General features: G+C 34.4%; 1 protein-coding gene across 2 annotated transcripts; it reads left to right on the forward strand.

Annotated features, from left to right (window-relative positions):
- The first annotated feature begins 431 nt into the window (after positions 1-431).
- On the forward strand, positions 432-16,976 carry LOC128994388 (alpha-tubulin N-acetyltransferase-like). 2 transcript variants are annotated; one of them, XM_054418926.1, is made up of 8 exons: positions 432-865; positions 2,922-3,071; positions 5,210-5,381; positions 5,881-6,028; positions 6,203-6,305; positions 7,413-7,485; positions 8,369-8,418; positions 13,521-16,976. In XM_054418926.1, exons 1-8 carry the CDS (start codon positions 762-764, stop codon positions 13,525-13,527), a joined length of 807 nt encoding a protein of 268 aa, XP_054274901.1. In that variant the 5' UTR covers positions 432-761; the 3' UTR covers positions 13,528-16,976. The 2 variants fall into 2 exon arrangements, with proteins under 2 accessions (XP_054274901.1, XP_054274902.1); XM_054418927.1 differs by lacking the exon at positions 8,369-8,418.
- Positions 16,977-17,774: the final 798 nt, after the last annotated feature.

Below are 17,774 nucleotides of genomic sequence, written 5' to 3' on the forward strand. Positions count from 1 at the left end.
TCCCAATAAACAGAGATATCATATCCTTTTGGTGGTCATGAAATCTTAGCAAGAAGTTTAATTTTATGATTTTTAAATTTTTAAATGTCCCACAAAAAGAGGGGGATTTTGGTGGCAGCATAAATCTGACATAATTACTCCTATCAAAAGGGTTAAGGCTTGTTTGATTCATTTAGTGGCGTCCCCATCTTAAATAATTGATAATTGATTGAATTGAATTGATACGCTTGGGCGCGTTGGGCTATAGGCGGCCGTGGCTATAGTTTGGGAGTATGTTTTGGTTTTATCTATGTTTATATTTTATTTTATGCAGTAATGATGTATATGGAGTAGAACTTTTACTTTCTATTCAAACGTCTATGACTCATAATAGGTAATTTTATGCAAATGTCAAAAACCATGTGTGAAATGTACCTTGACAGCTACAGCCCACAAGCCCATTTCCGGAATATTCTTCCTGCTGCTGGTCGATTCTCGATTGTCGATTTAAGATTCTCTAGGTTACGTTACGTTGTTCGTTGTTGCAATAATTCTAGTTTCAGTCGCAAGTCCTTTTTTGAACATAATATCGTAATACGTCATTAAAACTTCAGGAAGTTGTAGGTTGTAGTAGTTTAGTTTGAGTTTCTGTCTACACTGGACTGAGGTTGTCGTTGTAATCTAAACTAAATCTATCAAATTAATCTTGTTGGTTGTAGAACGTTTCTGTAAACTTTTAAAATCAATTTTTTTGTATTCTTTGTTGAAATAGTGCCTTAAATATGGAATTCAATTACAACTTAAATGAAATCTTCCAAAATTATATTTCCAAAGTATGTAACACTCTGCTACCAGCGGATTTCAACGGTGACAGAAAAAGAGCATCGTAAGTCTCAATCTCATATTAGCATTAAGTTATGTTTTAAACTTTCCTATTCTAGGTCAATCATCTTGCCATAGGTCATTTTATATTTTGGCCCTTTGTAGGCTAGTGGTTTCATATATTTCGCCACAGAACAGTTGTTTGTGAATATAGGCCTAGTCCTACACACATATAAGTTAAAGGCCTATAGGCCAAGGCCTAGCTGTTTTTGTAGTCAGGTGATCAAAACTTTCCACTGCCAAAATCTGTTTTGAACTCTCTAGTTTTTCAAACTAGCCAATTTCTCTCGCTACATAGGCTAATACTCGCTGAAAATTTTTTTATACATGAAAATGAATCCTCAGAATCTCATATTTCTAATGGTAGCCTATAAGATTTATTGCGATTTAAAATGGTTTTCATAAGTTAATTGATTATAGAAAACCCTGAACCATGTCGTCTTGGTCGATAATCGACTAACGCCACTGAGGACTCACGTTTTAGTGGTTGATTATCAACCAGCGCCAGATCTAGGGTTAAGTTAAACCTACTGGTTGATGAAATACCCACTGTAACTTAGGCCTAAGTTCAGTTGGCCTACCTTGGCTTAAGTTTACACAGACATTGAATGATTCCATCTAAATTGTAAACTTACCTACGGTACTTTAAAATAACATGCCGAATAAACTCAATTCTTTAAGACAGTGACACATTCTATGGTGCTATCTTTAGCTGAATATCTAGCCTACAATGAGATCTAGATTGCACAATGAGTGTAGAATGGAGTTGGGACGATCGGTGTAGCTTTGTAACTGGCTAAATCCAGCTGTTTCTTTGGCCAGGACCATTAGAACAGCACAATGATAAACATATGAGTCCAGTTTAAGTTACTTAGTAATGTGGTAACTACAGAGACAAATGAATCTTTTGATGATGCAATCATGTGAATCTTGAGTAGGTTGTGCACATTTGAACGTCAATTCAAGGTTAGGTTTAACCCTTTGCGGTCTGTCCTAATGGTGTCTCCCTAATGTTCTTTTAGGTAGCCTATCTTAGGCCACTCATAACTTGGTGCCCAGAATCATTCCTCAGTCAAGTATGGTTACACGCCAAGTATGGACAGACGCAGTTACGCCCCGCGTCTGTCCCTCAGATACGTTAGGCCACTCAGTGTGCCCACTAGCGATATGCTCAAACGGTCTCTAGGCCACTCATAACTTAGTGCCCAAGTTATGAATTTTGTCTTTTAAAAACTGTAATTGTGTCTAGCTCCCTTGAAGGTGCTGCACTCTGTTCAACGTTTAGCCTATTTAACCATATTACAAATGCGCCATTAAAGCTAGTGTCTAGCCGTCTGTTTAGAAATCACAGTCAACAAGCAGTGGTTCTCATTGGGCCCAACTTATACTATATTAGGATATAGGCCTATACCTACCTATTTTCATTTTCGTGCAGTTAGGATATTGTATGTTTAGTTTGATTTTTATGTGAGTTGTGAAGTTACCTAATTAATAATTTAAATATGAATTCTGACAATAAAAGGGATTTACTGGATGATGTTTTGGGATTTTATATCAAGTACTTTTTTATTTGTGTTTCAAACTTTTATAGTAGTAGAAACATAGCCTACATTTTATTTTAAACGTAATAAACTGAAATTTTTAGGCCCTATTCCATCTCTATTATACTTAAAATTTATAGGTAAAATTACAAGTTTTAGGCTATATGTTCACTTCACTTCAGCAAACAAGTTTCCAGAAATAGCTAGCCTATACTTACTGAGGACAGCTGTTCAATATGGCATCACACCTGACGCCAGAACAACAGTGGGCACTATAAGTGGCCTAGTGTATCTCTGAATACAACAGGGTAAATTTGATGCCATATCTAGCTTGAAACGGACAGTGGGCACTTTTAAGTGGCCTATAGACCGCAAAGGTTTAAAAATAGCCCCTAAGTAATATGCCTAATTTATTGACCCCCATTCATGAAAGGTGAAACACTTTTTTGCTTACCTTTACAATTATTTGAATCATTGTACAGTCTTACTTAGCGACTTATAATTTCTGACCTTTATCAGACATGTAGCAAGCCAAGTGGCGGATATAGTAGACTCCATGGGACTGGCCTCAGCCAAAGCACAAGGCCTACACCATCCTATCACCAGTGCAGAGAAATCAAGAAACTGCGATCACACTCTCTATATCATGATTGACCCTAGGGAAAACCAGTAAGTAGCCTACGCTGTATTAGCCTAGTGTTATCTTTCGATATTCTCTTGCCAAACAAAGGTAAAAGATTTGGAATAGTCCTAATAACTTGACAATGTGTCAGATCCTATGTAAAGACAGTGGTGACATCTAGGCCTAACTTAGCTTTAAGTTAATTAACTGTTTGTGTTAATTAACTGTAAATGTTTCTAAATGAAATACAGCAGTTTAAACTTGACTACCTCCTCTCCTCAATATTATATATACGGTATAGTCCTGCAAACTCGGCACTGGATAACCTAGCAGTCTGGATAACTCGGCCATCATCTGGCTCAGAAAATTTGTGATTTGAGTCCGAGTTAAACATGGACACAAGCCAGCTCAAGTATAATCATTTGCAACTCATACTAAGGATTTGTTGTACTATATCTGATGACTTAATACTGACTTGTAATATAATTCTAATTAAAAAAGGTGTTTAAAAAGCTTAATAACTGTATTGTTCTCATTTTTAACTCTAGTTCCCAATAACCCGGCATTTCACAAACTTGGCACCCCTCCATTACGCCAAGTACATTACGCCGAGTTTGCTGGACTCTACTGTAATAATATTTTAAATAGAAACTTCTTCAAAATCTATCCATACAAGGTACAGTAGGTTAAATTAGGCAGTAATTTAAATCTACTATCCGGTCCTCAGTTTTAAAGGTAGGCCTATAACTATTCCTATGGTCCATTTCAAGCCAATCATATGTAGGTCTACACTATTTTTAAAGCCCCTATTTTATTTTTTACCATGAATAAATTACCGGCAACTATTTAGTATGTCTACACTGGGATATGATGTAATTTTTATATGTCTTCTTAGCAAACAGATTACAGCAATACAGTGACAGTATCAATTTGGTATTGGTGATGCGCTCATCTTATTGTAGAGACATAGACTCTACTCCTTGTATTTTATGAGAATAAATTACGTAGGCTACATTTACTGATGACTACTAGCTGGCCCGACAGACGTTATCATGTCCTAATGTGGTTTTATGTCAAATGTTTGTTTGTTTTCAAGATGAGCTCATTTGCATCGCCTAATCACGTCCTGGTTGAAGTTCGTTTGCTACACTTGCTCACCTTTAGGTTGGAGCTCGTTCGCTGCTCTCACTTGCCTTCAGGTTTAGCTTGTTCGCTACGCTAACTCGCCTCCAGGTTGAAGTTCGTTCGCTATGCTCACTCACATTTTGGTTGCAAATTAGCTGTTGTCGTATATTTAAAAAAATAATAGTGCTGCACCCTGCTGGTACACCTATTATCTTTTTAATGCAATTGAACATCACAGAATTAAATTGTTTCGTTGAACCAGCTGTTAAGATTCTATAATTCCATTTAAATATAAGTACTCATAAGGTTAACATGGGAAACCCCAGAGCCACTAGGGCGAAGCCCTTTTGACGGATCTGCACCAAACTTCACACAAACCTTTCCGGGGGTGTATACAACAACTTTGCCGGTTTGGTAACACATAAAGGACAAACAAACAGACAAGCATACATTGGATTTTATATATATAAGAAGAAGAAGATTAATGTTGACGTTATTAATAGTTTATGTAAGTTATTGTTTTTGTGATACTGTATTTTCGGAACGCCATAGAAGTCCGTTAACTTTTGCAAATTGACTCGGAACAGCTGTTTCCACTCACAAACCTTCCTCCCCTTTCAGTGTTAGTCTCCGCTAGAACTTTGACTCGTCTAAACCACAAATATCTGAATAACTCAACGAAACTGAACCTTGATATTATAATTGTTTAATTGTACGGCCTCTTAGGAATCTCTCCGACAAAAACTGATTGCTTTTGGATTCAGCGTGAAAAAACTGTAAGTAGACATCTAAAAATTACATCCTATCCCAATGTAGACTTAGGCTACTAAATAATTACCCAATTTTGTTCTTGGGTAATGTTTAGCTGACATTAAAGTTTGAGATGTTTACATCAGTTTGTATTTGAGGATTATTTTCATATACAACTTCAAAGTTAGTAACTGAAGTTTACTAGCCTCTGTAGGGATTTCTAAATCCACTCTGGTCTTTAGGAATCTTTTATCCTGCTTGGTATAATTTAGTGAAGGCCAAATATTTAGTTTAAACTTGTAATTTGCAGTGGAAACGGAAGTGTTGTCGGTATTCTGAAGATGGGAGTGAAACATTTGTTCCTGTTTGACGCAACTGGCATGGTCCATGAGAAGGAGACGTTGTGCGTACTTGACTTCTATGTCCATGAATCAAAGCAGAGGACTGGACTAGGAAAGATAATGTTTGACTATATGTTGGAGGTATGTTATAACACTGTCTAACTTACTTTACTTTGTAAACAAATTGGTACCTATTGTACTTTTACAACTTAAAATGTTAGTATTGATTGTGTTTTTATAGAGAATTCTTGGTCACTAAATAGCTCCTTGTGGGTTTGGACTTGCTACAATGTGCAGCGTTGTTGCCGTGTTTCCATCTACTGGACCCTTATTAATATCACAGAAAATATGTCTGTGATAAACCGTTAATTTCATCGTTAAGTTAGAAAAATCTATCAATCATCGGTCAAATGCCATTTTTTGTGGCCAGACATCAAGAATTAGCCTTTAACAGGTTCAGTCCCAGCTGTCACACTCCCCTGTATGAAGAGTCTTCAGATAAACGAGAGTGAGTGTGTTAAAGTAGGAACAATCCTAGTTTCTCAAGAAATATTGTTATTAACCATTGAATCATCTTCAAATCAGTTTTATTTATCTGAATGTCCTTTTTTAGGCAAATTTAAATTGTTTTATTTTTCAGGATAAAGACACTGTGCCTTGTAAACTAGCGATTGACAAACCATCTCAAACGTTCTTGTCCTTCCTGAACAAGCACTACGGGTTAGCAAAGATATACCCTCAGAACAACAACTTTGTCCTGTTTGAAGGCTTCTTTGATGAAAAACGTGGTGAGTGTATTAGATTGTTTTAATCCTTGTATATTATGTGTGTATGGATTATTTGTAACTAAATAATCCCATCTGATTTTTAAGAATCACAATTCTTAGCAGTTTTCTGTTTTAAGCTCATCTGGGGTTGATTTTTGTTTAGGCCTATGCTTCTAACACACGTATGTTTTACAGATGTTTCTTCCTCTCTGGAATCGCTTGAAAACTCGTATGTATCCGAGAAGTCCAGGCATGAAAAGGAGGTTCGCGACAACAATCAATCTGTAACTGACAGACGGTATGTATGTTCTAAAACACAACTACGTTATTTTTAACAAAAAATTGGCTACAGCTGGTCCATATAGGTGGGACGTCTAGTAGAACCTTCTTTGGAAGCAATCAACTTAAATGAATCATTTTTGGACTGTGGGAGGTTTAATTGTTGGAAGTTTAATGGGGATTGACAATTAATCAATCTTGTGGATGTGTGGGTCGGGTGAGTAGTAGACAATAGACAATAGACAAATTCTTTATTCCTTCAACAATATACTCATATTGTAATAGACATTGTCAAACTTAACTAGCAATAACAAGTAACAAGGCAACAAATATTTGTTCCGTCAAAAGACACATAGATAAATAAATAAATGTCAAAAAAATACAATATCTAATCTGTCTACAATAAGGCCATCTTAACTGCAACAAAAACTCACATTTCATAAATTCATCTATGTCATAAATAGGATTTTTTACTATCTTTTTTTACTAGTACATCTTAGATTAATAATCTTAGTCATTGAGCCCTGCCGTACCGATGAAGAATTGGATGGTCTGCTTTGACACAAATGAGTTACTTTAGATTTTAGATTTTATATTTGTTTATTCAAACAATTTCCAACAGCTAGTATATGGAAAGAGATTATGTACACATGTGTTATTTATTTGTAATCATCCATAGTTTTTCTCCCTTTAAGTTTAATGGTCTTAAGTGTTTAACCATGGTGTATGTAAACATAAAGATGTAGATGTATGTATACATGTAAGATAAAAGTGTATCTTGTTAATTTCACACTAATCCTACACTCATTCTCCCTCAATTACCATTGATCTCTATGACTACAACTGGATCGCAGCATGTTATTTCTTACGGTGTTACCAGGTTTGTGCTCTCAGAAATCCTCTCTCTTAACTTCTGTATTTTAAAGTATTTTTTTGTAATTTTAATTTAACTAAATAAATACCAAACCAGATCTTTTTCTGAGGGGAGCGCCTGATGGATACAAGCCTTGGAGCCTAGTTGTTTTGAGCATGATCCAGTTGCAGTTAAAGTGACTGAAGCCAACTAATATTACTACTTCTGCGAGGATTTATTATGTTGATTAGTTAAGTTTGCTCTTGATTTCAGTGAACGGGAAGACTACTTGCCCCACCTGTATGGCCGGCACACTGCATTTAAACCTCATGACACCATGGGAGACGTAAGTCATTGCGGAAATATTCAGTATTGTAGTACACCAGTTAAAAATAATGGGGTCATAGCTGACAACTTTTTTTGTTGTTGCCTATGTTCTTAAATAAGATGTTTGTGTCTCTCTATGCAGTTTGCCAGCTTGTGTGGGATTGTTAAAGCTATTTTCTATCACTAACACCATAGTCTGTTTATTTACACGTCACTGTTATCGTAGTCACTTTGAGCGAACATCGTGGCGACAGATATGCTTAAGAGTAGAGTCACAACAGGAGGTAATTCTTTCTCCATTTTATTTCTTCTCCTTTTCACTTCTTGTTCGCTTTATCCAACTGCTATATCAGTTACATCTGTAAATAAAGAGACTATAGTTTTAGTGATAAAAAGATAGCTTAAGAAGACCCTTAAAAGATGCTACGCAAGCTGGAAAAATGCATAGGGTTACACAAACATCTTATTCGAGAACATAGCCAACAAAAAAAAAGGTAATCTTATATAATTGAAGTTCTTAAACCTGGAATAGCAAAAAAAACTTGGTAACATAAAAAAATGTCTTGTCTACAAAATAGTAAAACCCATTGTATTTAGGGTGTTAGAACAAAATGTGGGAGCTTTTTAAAGTTTTCAATGTGCTATCAAAGGTACTTCTCTTTTTCCAGAATTGTGAATTAAAATCAAATTTAAATCAAGCCAAAGTTAATTCACTTAATTATAGTAATGTTTACCAAAATAATCACCACTGGATTTCATCTAAGTGATAATGCCGCGCCTTCTAGGCTTACCCTGAACTAATGTGTTAAACGGTTCCAGACTTAAAAGTCTGACTGTAAATTCTATTTATCTTCTAAGATTTCAAATTTGCGCAGTTGCCTATGTCCCTTATCTGATTACAGATTATTGGGGACGGTTCAACTGGTCACAACCAGTCTCCGACCAGGAATGGGTTGGTATTCTGTTTTGGAATTAGAAGCATTTTGCACCAGGGCACAGGCACTGAGCATGTCTATATACAGTAGTCAATGTTTTAGCTGATAGAAGTGCTTGTGTACGCCATTGCTTTGGTAGAAACGAGTCGTAGGTGTCTCCGATAATGGGTAACAGTAGATGATTCAATATCGTATGACTTGTTTAAAAAATTATGGCTGTTGAACGATCGGTTGAAGTGTGATTATACTACAGCTGTTTTGACCACAAGGAATGGAGCATGTGTTCAAGTCAGAATGTCTATGCTATTGAATTCCTCATGGTGGAGTTTGTCAGAAGTTTTAAATTACAGTATTTATTTATTTATTTCCCACGGTTAAACCAATTTTACAAATTTGTGAACATCAAGATGGTAGCCAAAGATGTTAATACTAAATAGAATATTGACTTACAAACTGTTGATATACAGATCAGCAATAACAGTTACACATAATGGTTCAAAAATAACAATTTACAATTCTAAAATGCAAAGCAATACAACCATAACAATATAACATTCAATGCAGTAGCAACAAATATAAATAGAATATTAGAAATTACGTAACAAAAACATAACTGAATCAACAAATATAAACAAAAATAAATAGCAATAACAAATAGCAAATAACAAATATAAATAGAACATTGATAATTATTCAGCAACAGATAATAACGAGAATACTCAAAGATAACATAATTATTTGCAGCATTATATTGCATGATTTAAAAAAAAAAAAACCACAGGGTGGTAGAACCCCTATCCAGCCATGACAGGACCAGAGAATGGTCGGAAAGGTTTAAAGGTCGGATATCGGAAGGAGCATTTTTCGCGATAACGGCGACAACAGTAATCATTTCCCGCGATCACAGCTACATCTGTGAGGATATCTTACGATATCGGCAACACAGGTAATCTTCTCCCGTTATCACGACAACACCCGTGAGGATATCCTTTTTCTTGATGACATTGTTTACGCCTCCTACGATCACGGCAACACTTGGAGCATATACAGTGGAACCGCGATAACAAGACCCTCAATAAAAAGTTACCCTTGATAACAAGTGTCATTTTTAAATCCATTAAAATTTATTGTACCCCTAATCACATGTTATTGCAAACCTTGATAAAAAGACAACCTTGATAACAAGTCTTATTTTATAATCCCCATGAGAGTCTTGTTATCAAGGTTCTAACTGTATTGTGAATTTGCCGGCACCGGTAATTGTCTTCCTCGATCATTCGTCTGACTCGATTATTGCAACAACCTTAATCAGCCTTTCAGTTATCTAAACGCTCTCAGTGCAATCGCCTATCAGGTAACAAGTAGACAGTTGGACACTATGTCAGCTATCCCGACTAGTCAGTTATGCCGAGGTCGGATATGAGGGTTCAACTGTATATAACTTTTCGTTTACCACACATGAGGGATTTTGATTTTAATCATAATAACCTTGAGATTCTGACCTGAAGGTGTGCTTTGTTTTCCTCATCTCAAAACAACTATAGTTGAATCACAGCAATGGATCGTTGTGACAGCTCAGGTAACATTTATAGGAATTCTGACAATTTAGAGGCCAATTCATCATGACAAGTTTGACTTGTCCATTATAGTGTGCTGCTGTCGGACTGTAACTCACTCTCGGTTGGAGATTTTAGAGATTTTCATTTGTTTAGAGTCTCAGTGAAGAACACAATATTAATTTTAGTTTTTTCCACAATGAGATTAAGAGATAGGATTAATGTGTTGCATCTTTGTTTCTAAACCTTAGTAGCTATGTTCCATCCGTTTTTCAGAGGTTGAACTTTTTTTTTTAATTTATGTTACATGTACCCTTAGAACAGCAAAAGATGAAGAGATCAAAATGTGTATTTTTCTTGTGTTGTCAGCTAGACATGTTCTTTGTGGTATACATTTTGTGCAACCAAATTAAGCTCTATAACCTAATATGCATTTAAATATCATTTCTTAAAATTTAACTGATGAGATACATCTTAGTTTTTACTGAAACAGTTGCTTTCCTTGAAACTGAAGCAATTATGGAAACAACAGTTGCAACAATACGAAAGGAGATGAACAGTTGACAGTAGCACACGAATGCAGCTTGAATGCTAGGTTGAGAAGTATATTTGAAATACCAAGTTTAAAAACCCAATATTGGTCCAGTATAGATACAGTAGTTAGTTTGATTAGTAGAGTACCGAGTATAATAGAACAGTTGTGGTGTATTGTGTTGATAAGGCTCACATCACTAGCCACCAGCACTATTACTGCTGTCGCCTGTTGGTTTGTTTATATTACTCTTCACTCTCTTCAGATCACTAAACAAGACTTGTTAGACAGTTGAGGTGAGAAAAAGGTTAAGAAAAGGAATTAAAAGTGTTGCTCAATGGATATTGTAACAAAATAAGACCAAATACTACAAAGACCTTAGGAAATTAAATTTATTTATTAAGGATTGTTTGGGAGGTTACCATATTTTTGGGTTGGGTTGAAGCCTGTTGGGGAACTTTGGGTAATCACTATAAAGTATAAATATTTGTGTGGATGTTTTGTCACTTAAACCAAACTCCTGTGTACAGTCGGTATGGATTGAACTTATACAGCCCATTAAATATTATGTTGGCATGTTTGTTATTTTCTGTGTATATATGTGTTTTATGTATACAGTAGCCTCATATCCGACCCAGTGTCCGACTGTCTACTTGTTACCTGATGGTGTTAGCATCGAGAGGTGTTTGATTAACCGAAAGGCCGATCACGCGTGTTTCCGTAATCGCAGCAGAGAAACACCGGTGTCACCAGACAACCACACATTCTTGCGGGTTTCTGTGATCACGGGAGACCATTACCGGTTTTGTCGATAATGCAAGGTAATGCTCACGGTTGTTGCCTTGATCATGCGGGATGATTACCAGTGTTGTTGAGACCGCAAGATATAATCATGGGAGACGATTATCGGTGTCGCCGAGACCGCAAGATATGCTCCTCCCGATATCCGACCTTGCCTCGGTCCCATTAGGGTCGGAAATGAGGTGTTATACTGTATTGTATGTTTTAAACAGGGAATTTTGTATGACTTTGTATTGTATGCTTAGTACAGTGATGGGTATTACATTTCCAAGTATTATGTAGCAGGATTAGCTTATGTATCATGTATTTTAAAAGGGTTTAGTTTTTAGTTTTCTTACAAAACTTCTGGTTAAAATATACCAAGATATCAAATAAAAAATGTTATTTAATGTAATGTAATAAAGCAATACTTTTCTTTATCGGATATTGGCCAATGATAAAATTTAAATGAGTACAAGGTAAATTGGTAAACACTTAACATATATTACTTCAGGTGACTAAAAGTTTTTTTGTAAAAAAAAATATATGAAGTTTATGACTTTTAAAATATTTTCCAATGTTCTCGCTGAACACTTCAGATATATTGTAAATTTAAGATTACATTATAACTAGAGGGAATCAAAGTTTTTTTTACTTAAATTTTAAGATGTGTTAACTTCAACCAGGATGTGTGAGCTTAGCGAACGAACTTAAACCAGGACGTGGTTGAGCCATGCGAACGAGCTCACATATGAAGTTAAACGGGGCAAAGCCCGCGGGTACAGCTAGTTTATCTATACAGCAGCGCCGTGATAATCCGAAATACTAAAGTTCAAAAACAGCTTGACAAAAGTATCTCTTTCAATAATTAATTATGGCTGTGATTTTGTTCACAGAATAGTTCACAAAATAGTTTTATTTTGATTTCCAATTTAATGTTCACTTTGTAAAGATAAAACCATAAAATTTGGTCTAAAACCTCCTATTTCAACTTCAAGTTACTAGTTATCAACCTCTGCAGCGTTACTATGTTAGGACTAATAAACTATTAAAACATTGTTTTTCCAACACATTCGGTTTATATCTACATAAAAATACTCAAAATATATCCGAATATATATGAATCTTACTGAATTACTTCCAAACTAGTGTACATGTTGCTCGAATTCGAGCAATTGCAAAGTATTATAGTCACCTACAAGATGAAGATTCCTACAATTGACGAACGAGGTCGTTAGCCGAATTGGTTTCCATAAAAGTCAAGTGATTTTCAAAGAATATGACAATATTCAAGAAACCTTTACTAAAACTTTCATTAAATGATTCAATTGTTATTCACAATTGAGGGAAACGCAAAATCATATACATCAGGCCTTTAACTTTGCATTTTCTCACGTTAATATAATGATGTTATTAGAACAATCAACCAAAAGACTTAAAATTGTTCAAATAAAATTGTGATGGACAGGCTATGCAGGAAATCAGGTAGTTCTTAAGTAATGTGAAAATATTTGATCATAGTTTAAAAAAATTACTGAAATTTGTAACATACTGGCGACAATTATGGTACCATGCAGGCGATCAATGACGTAGATACACATGGACATCCTTATGCAGTTATGTGTAAGTAGGGAAACATTTGTAGAACACACTAAAATATATGATCAGTTTTTGAAAAATGATAAAATATTTACAAGACATATTGATAATATTGAACCGGTATGGACAATGTGAGTATTTCCATTAGTTACATAATCTCTGAATTTAATCTTTTAACTCATCGAAAATTATGACTGTTATCGGTTTGTAAATCCTGTAATACTTTGCAATTGTTCGAATTCGAGCAACAAGTACACTAGTTGTAACTTAAATATTAACAGCAATTAAATTATCCAGCTGATCATAATGTAAACAAATATGTTCTTCATAAGGATAACATGGGATTTTTAAAAGCGATTGGGGCAGAACCCAAGGAATTTTTTCAAAAATTTAAGGTTAGTTTGATAATTCAAGCGACACGCTCTTTCTAATGAGACGTCAATGGTCAAAATAGGTTAATAAATGGCGTAGGAGTTCAAAGGATAAATTTCATGTTGGCGTATTAATTATATAGATTTAGTGTAGTTTGGCAAAGGAAATACAGCTACAGTATGTTGCAACTGCCTCTTATTAATTTTAAAGATCGTAAATGTTTGTATGTGCTTTTGTTTTATTTTTTGTTGGTAATACAGTTTGTGTGTGTTTTTTTTAGAGAATAACCTGGCTCACTCCGTCCGACATGAACCAACACTCCGCTCTCTGGTAGAGAGAGTTTTCCTGTAACGTTTATTTATTTTTACGATATTACATTTTCACTTTGTAAATAGCAGTTTTTTTACTTACTTTTAAGTTAAAAGGAATTGGTGCGGTTGTTTATATTCATGCACCCATTATGAATAGTTAGTTTGCAAATTTTGGATAGCAGTCATGTTTAACTTAATTTTAGTGAAGGTAAGGTTAAGTTGGTAATCAACGATTAACTGTTTACTTTTAGTTTATTCATTGACGGCTAGAGTACGCCAATGGTTCACTATACGCTATATGTGATTTAGACTATATTAACGTATAATTAACTAATTTCATTTGCTGTCTCTCTTTTTTATCTGTACTTGTTAATATTTGTACGCACAGTTGAAGGCATCGAGACAAAGTGAATTCCCAAAGGTATTCGTTTGATGTGCTACCTATCTTTTATTATTTGTCTAGCTATCCTTTTTTTTAATTTCTATATTTAACTTTGAGTCTGAGAATTTTGCTGAGTTTATAAATATATTTTATGTCAGTAAATGTCTGTAATAACATTTTAACGGTGTGCTTAAACAATGCATAGATAACTTACCATTCTATTTATAACCATTTTGTGGTATTCAAATATAATGTTTTACATCAAGCTTTGCTTTGTGATTCTGACATTTATTGATACAGGGTTTTCCCATTTTCCCCTATAAGAGGTTTGTGCTAGTTAACACGTTCGCTGCAGCCCACCAACCCCACAGCGTACTGCCCCGCTGCGGTGCAGTGTCAAGCGAACCTGTTTGGCTTTAAAAGATTTCTGTCTGGCAAATAGCAAGTTACGTGCGGTGATGTGCTGCGTTACGACGAAAGTCAACGTAGTTTGCTGAAACACTCACAGATAGCAGCACTGTCTAGAACTAGCCGGTCCCATTGTATTGGAGGGAGAAAGACGTTACAAAAAGTTCATTTCTAAGCTTGCCGGAAAAGGGATTTTAAGGGGAAATTTACTACTAACCTACACCACAATATAGCACCCATTCCTAGCTAAACGCAGACATAAAAATACCCGTTCCTCCTGGTATGCTGCTGCGCAGAAATTGAATGAAATGCAGATGCCAACACTCACCGGCGAGCATTCAGCGTGGCAGTAAAGAACTAGAGCCCGCAGCGAACGTGTTAAAGAAACAAAGTTGCAAACAATTCATTCCTGCAGGTTATTGTTTTGCAAGTTTTAATAACCATTGTTACGTTGAAATAAAAAAATATATAATATTTCAAAATTAAGAGTTTATTGCAATTTATATATTTGTTGAATTTTTTAAATGATTGGTTATTGTGTTAATATGTTAAGTTTTTCAAGTAAAGGGATCCAATTTTTACAGGCAAGAAGTAAGCAAACTTCTTTAGGGTTAGTCTCTTATCTTTGTTGAAATGTGAACAAAATTTGAAATAAAACAGCTGATATATGCAAAAATGATGTTACTTTATTTAGAGTTGTTTTTTAAAATAAATAAACAACGAATACACAAAGCGTCATAACTGAATGTGATTGTTTTCTAAATTTCACACATAGAGATGAAAGGATTATAACAGGAGTCGCCACTCTGTTTGATAAGCGTAGCCGCTGTTTATCGTGTGGTTATGTTGGTCATCGTTGATTTTGGTTGGATAGCTGTCAAATTCATTCCAATAATTCTAACCATTGTAATGACTAACGACAACAGGACGATGCCATCTTGACTTTAATTTGACAGGTCCAACCAAACTGAGACAGTGTGACCAACAAAACACAGCAACAAGCGGCCATCTTGAAGCCTCGCTTTTCATTAAATGTTTAACCAGAGAGTAGTGACTCCAATTATAATCCAATTATCTCTATGACTTCACGCAAGTTAGGAATTTAAACTAACCTATTGATGTGCTACATGCCACAGCTTAACAAGTTGTGTGTTTTCCAAGAAGCAGGAGTGTAACAAAAAACGTGATCAAATTGTTGGAAGTAAAAGTACTATTTTTTATTGTTTTAATACAAAGTATTCTAATTTTTTAAATATTGGAAAATACACACATAGGTGGTGACCCTATCTCAAATAAAAATTGAATATGAATATATTTATTGATTACATTATTAAAATAACATTGTACTGTAAGTCCACTTAAAAATTATTAAGTCTTGCGCATATGCCGTCCTACAGTTGATAATGTATTTACTATGCCATTGGAACAAATTTAGTTGCTAGTTAATTAAATAAAGAAATAACATATTTTAAGTATTTTACTGACATGTTTTACAATTTTAAAATCTTAAACCTCTTTAAGATAAGTGTTTATCCTCTTATTGTGCCTTTTAGAACCAGACTTAATATAAATTGTTTTTATTAACCATCAGTTGTATTGGGTTATATTTTTATATATATTTGGAATATTATTTTATTGAAAATTATAACAAAATTTATTTTTGGTGGAGTAAAACAAGAATGCTTGCTAGTGCATTTATATATTTTTATATTCCCATTGTTTAGGATTTAAAAGGAGTTGAAAGCTACTTTTTATTAATTTTATAAATGTAATGTTTATAATCGTAGCTTTGTAAACATTATGTGGTGAAGTTGACAAAACCCAGTCGCTTATTCTTTTATTGCCTCTAGTATTGATACAAAGACTAAAACAATAGGTTACTTAGTTTGCCTTGTCAATCCATTAGTTATACCAGATGACAGGGTTCGGAGCTTAATGTTCCATTAAAATCTGAATGTCTAAAATAGGCCTACTCAGAATGAAATAAAAAAAAGGTGTTCAAATTATTTAGGTAACAGTGATAACTTTTGGTCCCGCCAAATTAATACAAATCCAGATATGCAAAAGATTACAGTCTGGTTGTCTTATTTGTCAAATAACATATTTTAGCCAAAGTCCGCCCAAGATTGTGAAAATTAGTCCTCTGCCTACAAGAGCTCTTTTCTCAAGAGTTTAATCATTTTACATGACCACTACTGTTTCGGTTCAAAATAATATTCTTTTTTGCTTTGGCTAAACGGTATCTCAAATTTATCGATCAGGTATTTCTTTCATACCATTGTTGATCATATAATATAAAACTTGTTTAAGGTACACACTTAGTTTTATTTTTACATTAAATCAATTTTTTCTACTTTAAATAAGTCCCAATATTTTTTTTAAACATATTTTAACGGGCTGACAACATGAAAGAAGTAACCTACTGTTTTAATAACAATTGTAATTTCTGTAACCCAACAAAACCTTATTCTTGCCTCGTTACCTTGCAATAAATTATTTATATACTTAACGTCTTAGGTCTGCTTATTGTAATTATTAGTAAGCATGAACAGTATTAACTTGACTGTGATTTCTTTAGTCACCTTTTCTGTTAATGCTATCAGTTAAATAAACACTATTAAAACAAAACTGAGAAGTAGTTAGTATTATTACACACACCCAATTCATCTATTTTTGCATGGATTTTTTTCTTTAGATATAATTTTGGGTAGGGTAGTTGCTAAAAATTGTGTTAGATTACTTTTCTGTGAGTACAGTTCACTACGCAAGTGATAAACCAGCTTGCACATGTTTACACAAGTATGTTTTAAACATTGAGTTACCAATGTACGCCCATTTTGAATCTGGCGACAACCATAACATTGGGATGGAATGTCTAGTTCTCTTAATAGTCAAATATTTGTCTTTGAAGCTATCTTGGTTGGTTAGATTTTTAATGGAAAGTAAATAAAGAGACGTCTTATAACACTTAAAACATATATTTACGCTTATACTGTTACTCACAAGATGGTAAATATACAAAAAAGATGGTAAGTGGTGATTGATTTCGATTGGACACTCCAATCATCATCAGACCCAATAGGTGAATGACCTATTGGGTAATGCGAATGACCCATTCGCCTATTGGGTCTGATGATGATTGGAGTGTCCAATCGAAATCAATCACCACTTACCTACTATCTTTATTGTATATTTACCGTCTTGTGAGTAACAGTATAAGCGTAAATATATGTTTTAAGTGTTATAAGATGTCTCTTTATTTACTTTCCGTAAATTTAGTAACACGTACAATGCTGACCAAGAAGTTATTTAGATGTTTAATTTAAATTTGCATCTATTGAATCAGCTGGTACAATTACTTGCTAGGGAATTTCATAGTTCCTCATTTACTGTCAGCTTGGAATACATTAAAGCCTATAGGTATTAAAAGTGA

Source organism: Macrosteles quadrilineatus, unplaced genomic scaffold (genome assembly GCF_028750875.1).
Source record: "Macrosteles quadrilineatus isolate MER2022 unplaced genomic scaffold, UCM_ALF_1.0 Scaffold_5__1_contigs__length_97177068, whole genome shotgun sequence".
NCBI lineage: Eukaryota > Metazoa > Arthropoda > Insecta > Hemiptera > Cicadellidae > Macrosteles > Macrosteles quadrilineatus.

What these genes read in the sequence shown, in the direction of transcription:
- LOC128994388 (XM_054418926.1), top strand. Translation starts at nt 762, where the DNA reads ATGGAATTCAATTACAACTTAAATGAAATCTTCCAAAATTATATTTCC. An exon ending in CTTCTTTGATGAAAAACGTG is followed by an intron (nt 6,029 to 6,202) that starts GTGAGTGTATTA and finishes TATGTTTTACAG; the next exon opens with ATGTTTCTTCCTCTCTGGAA. An exon ending in CAATCTGTAACTGACAGACG is followed by an intron (nt 6,306 to 7,412) that starts GTATGTATGTTC and finishes TCTTGATTTCAG; the next exon opens with TGAACGGGAAGACTACTTGC.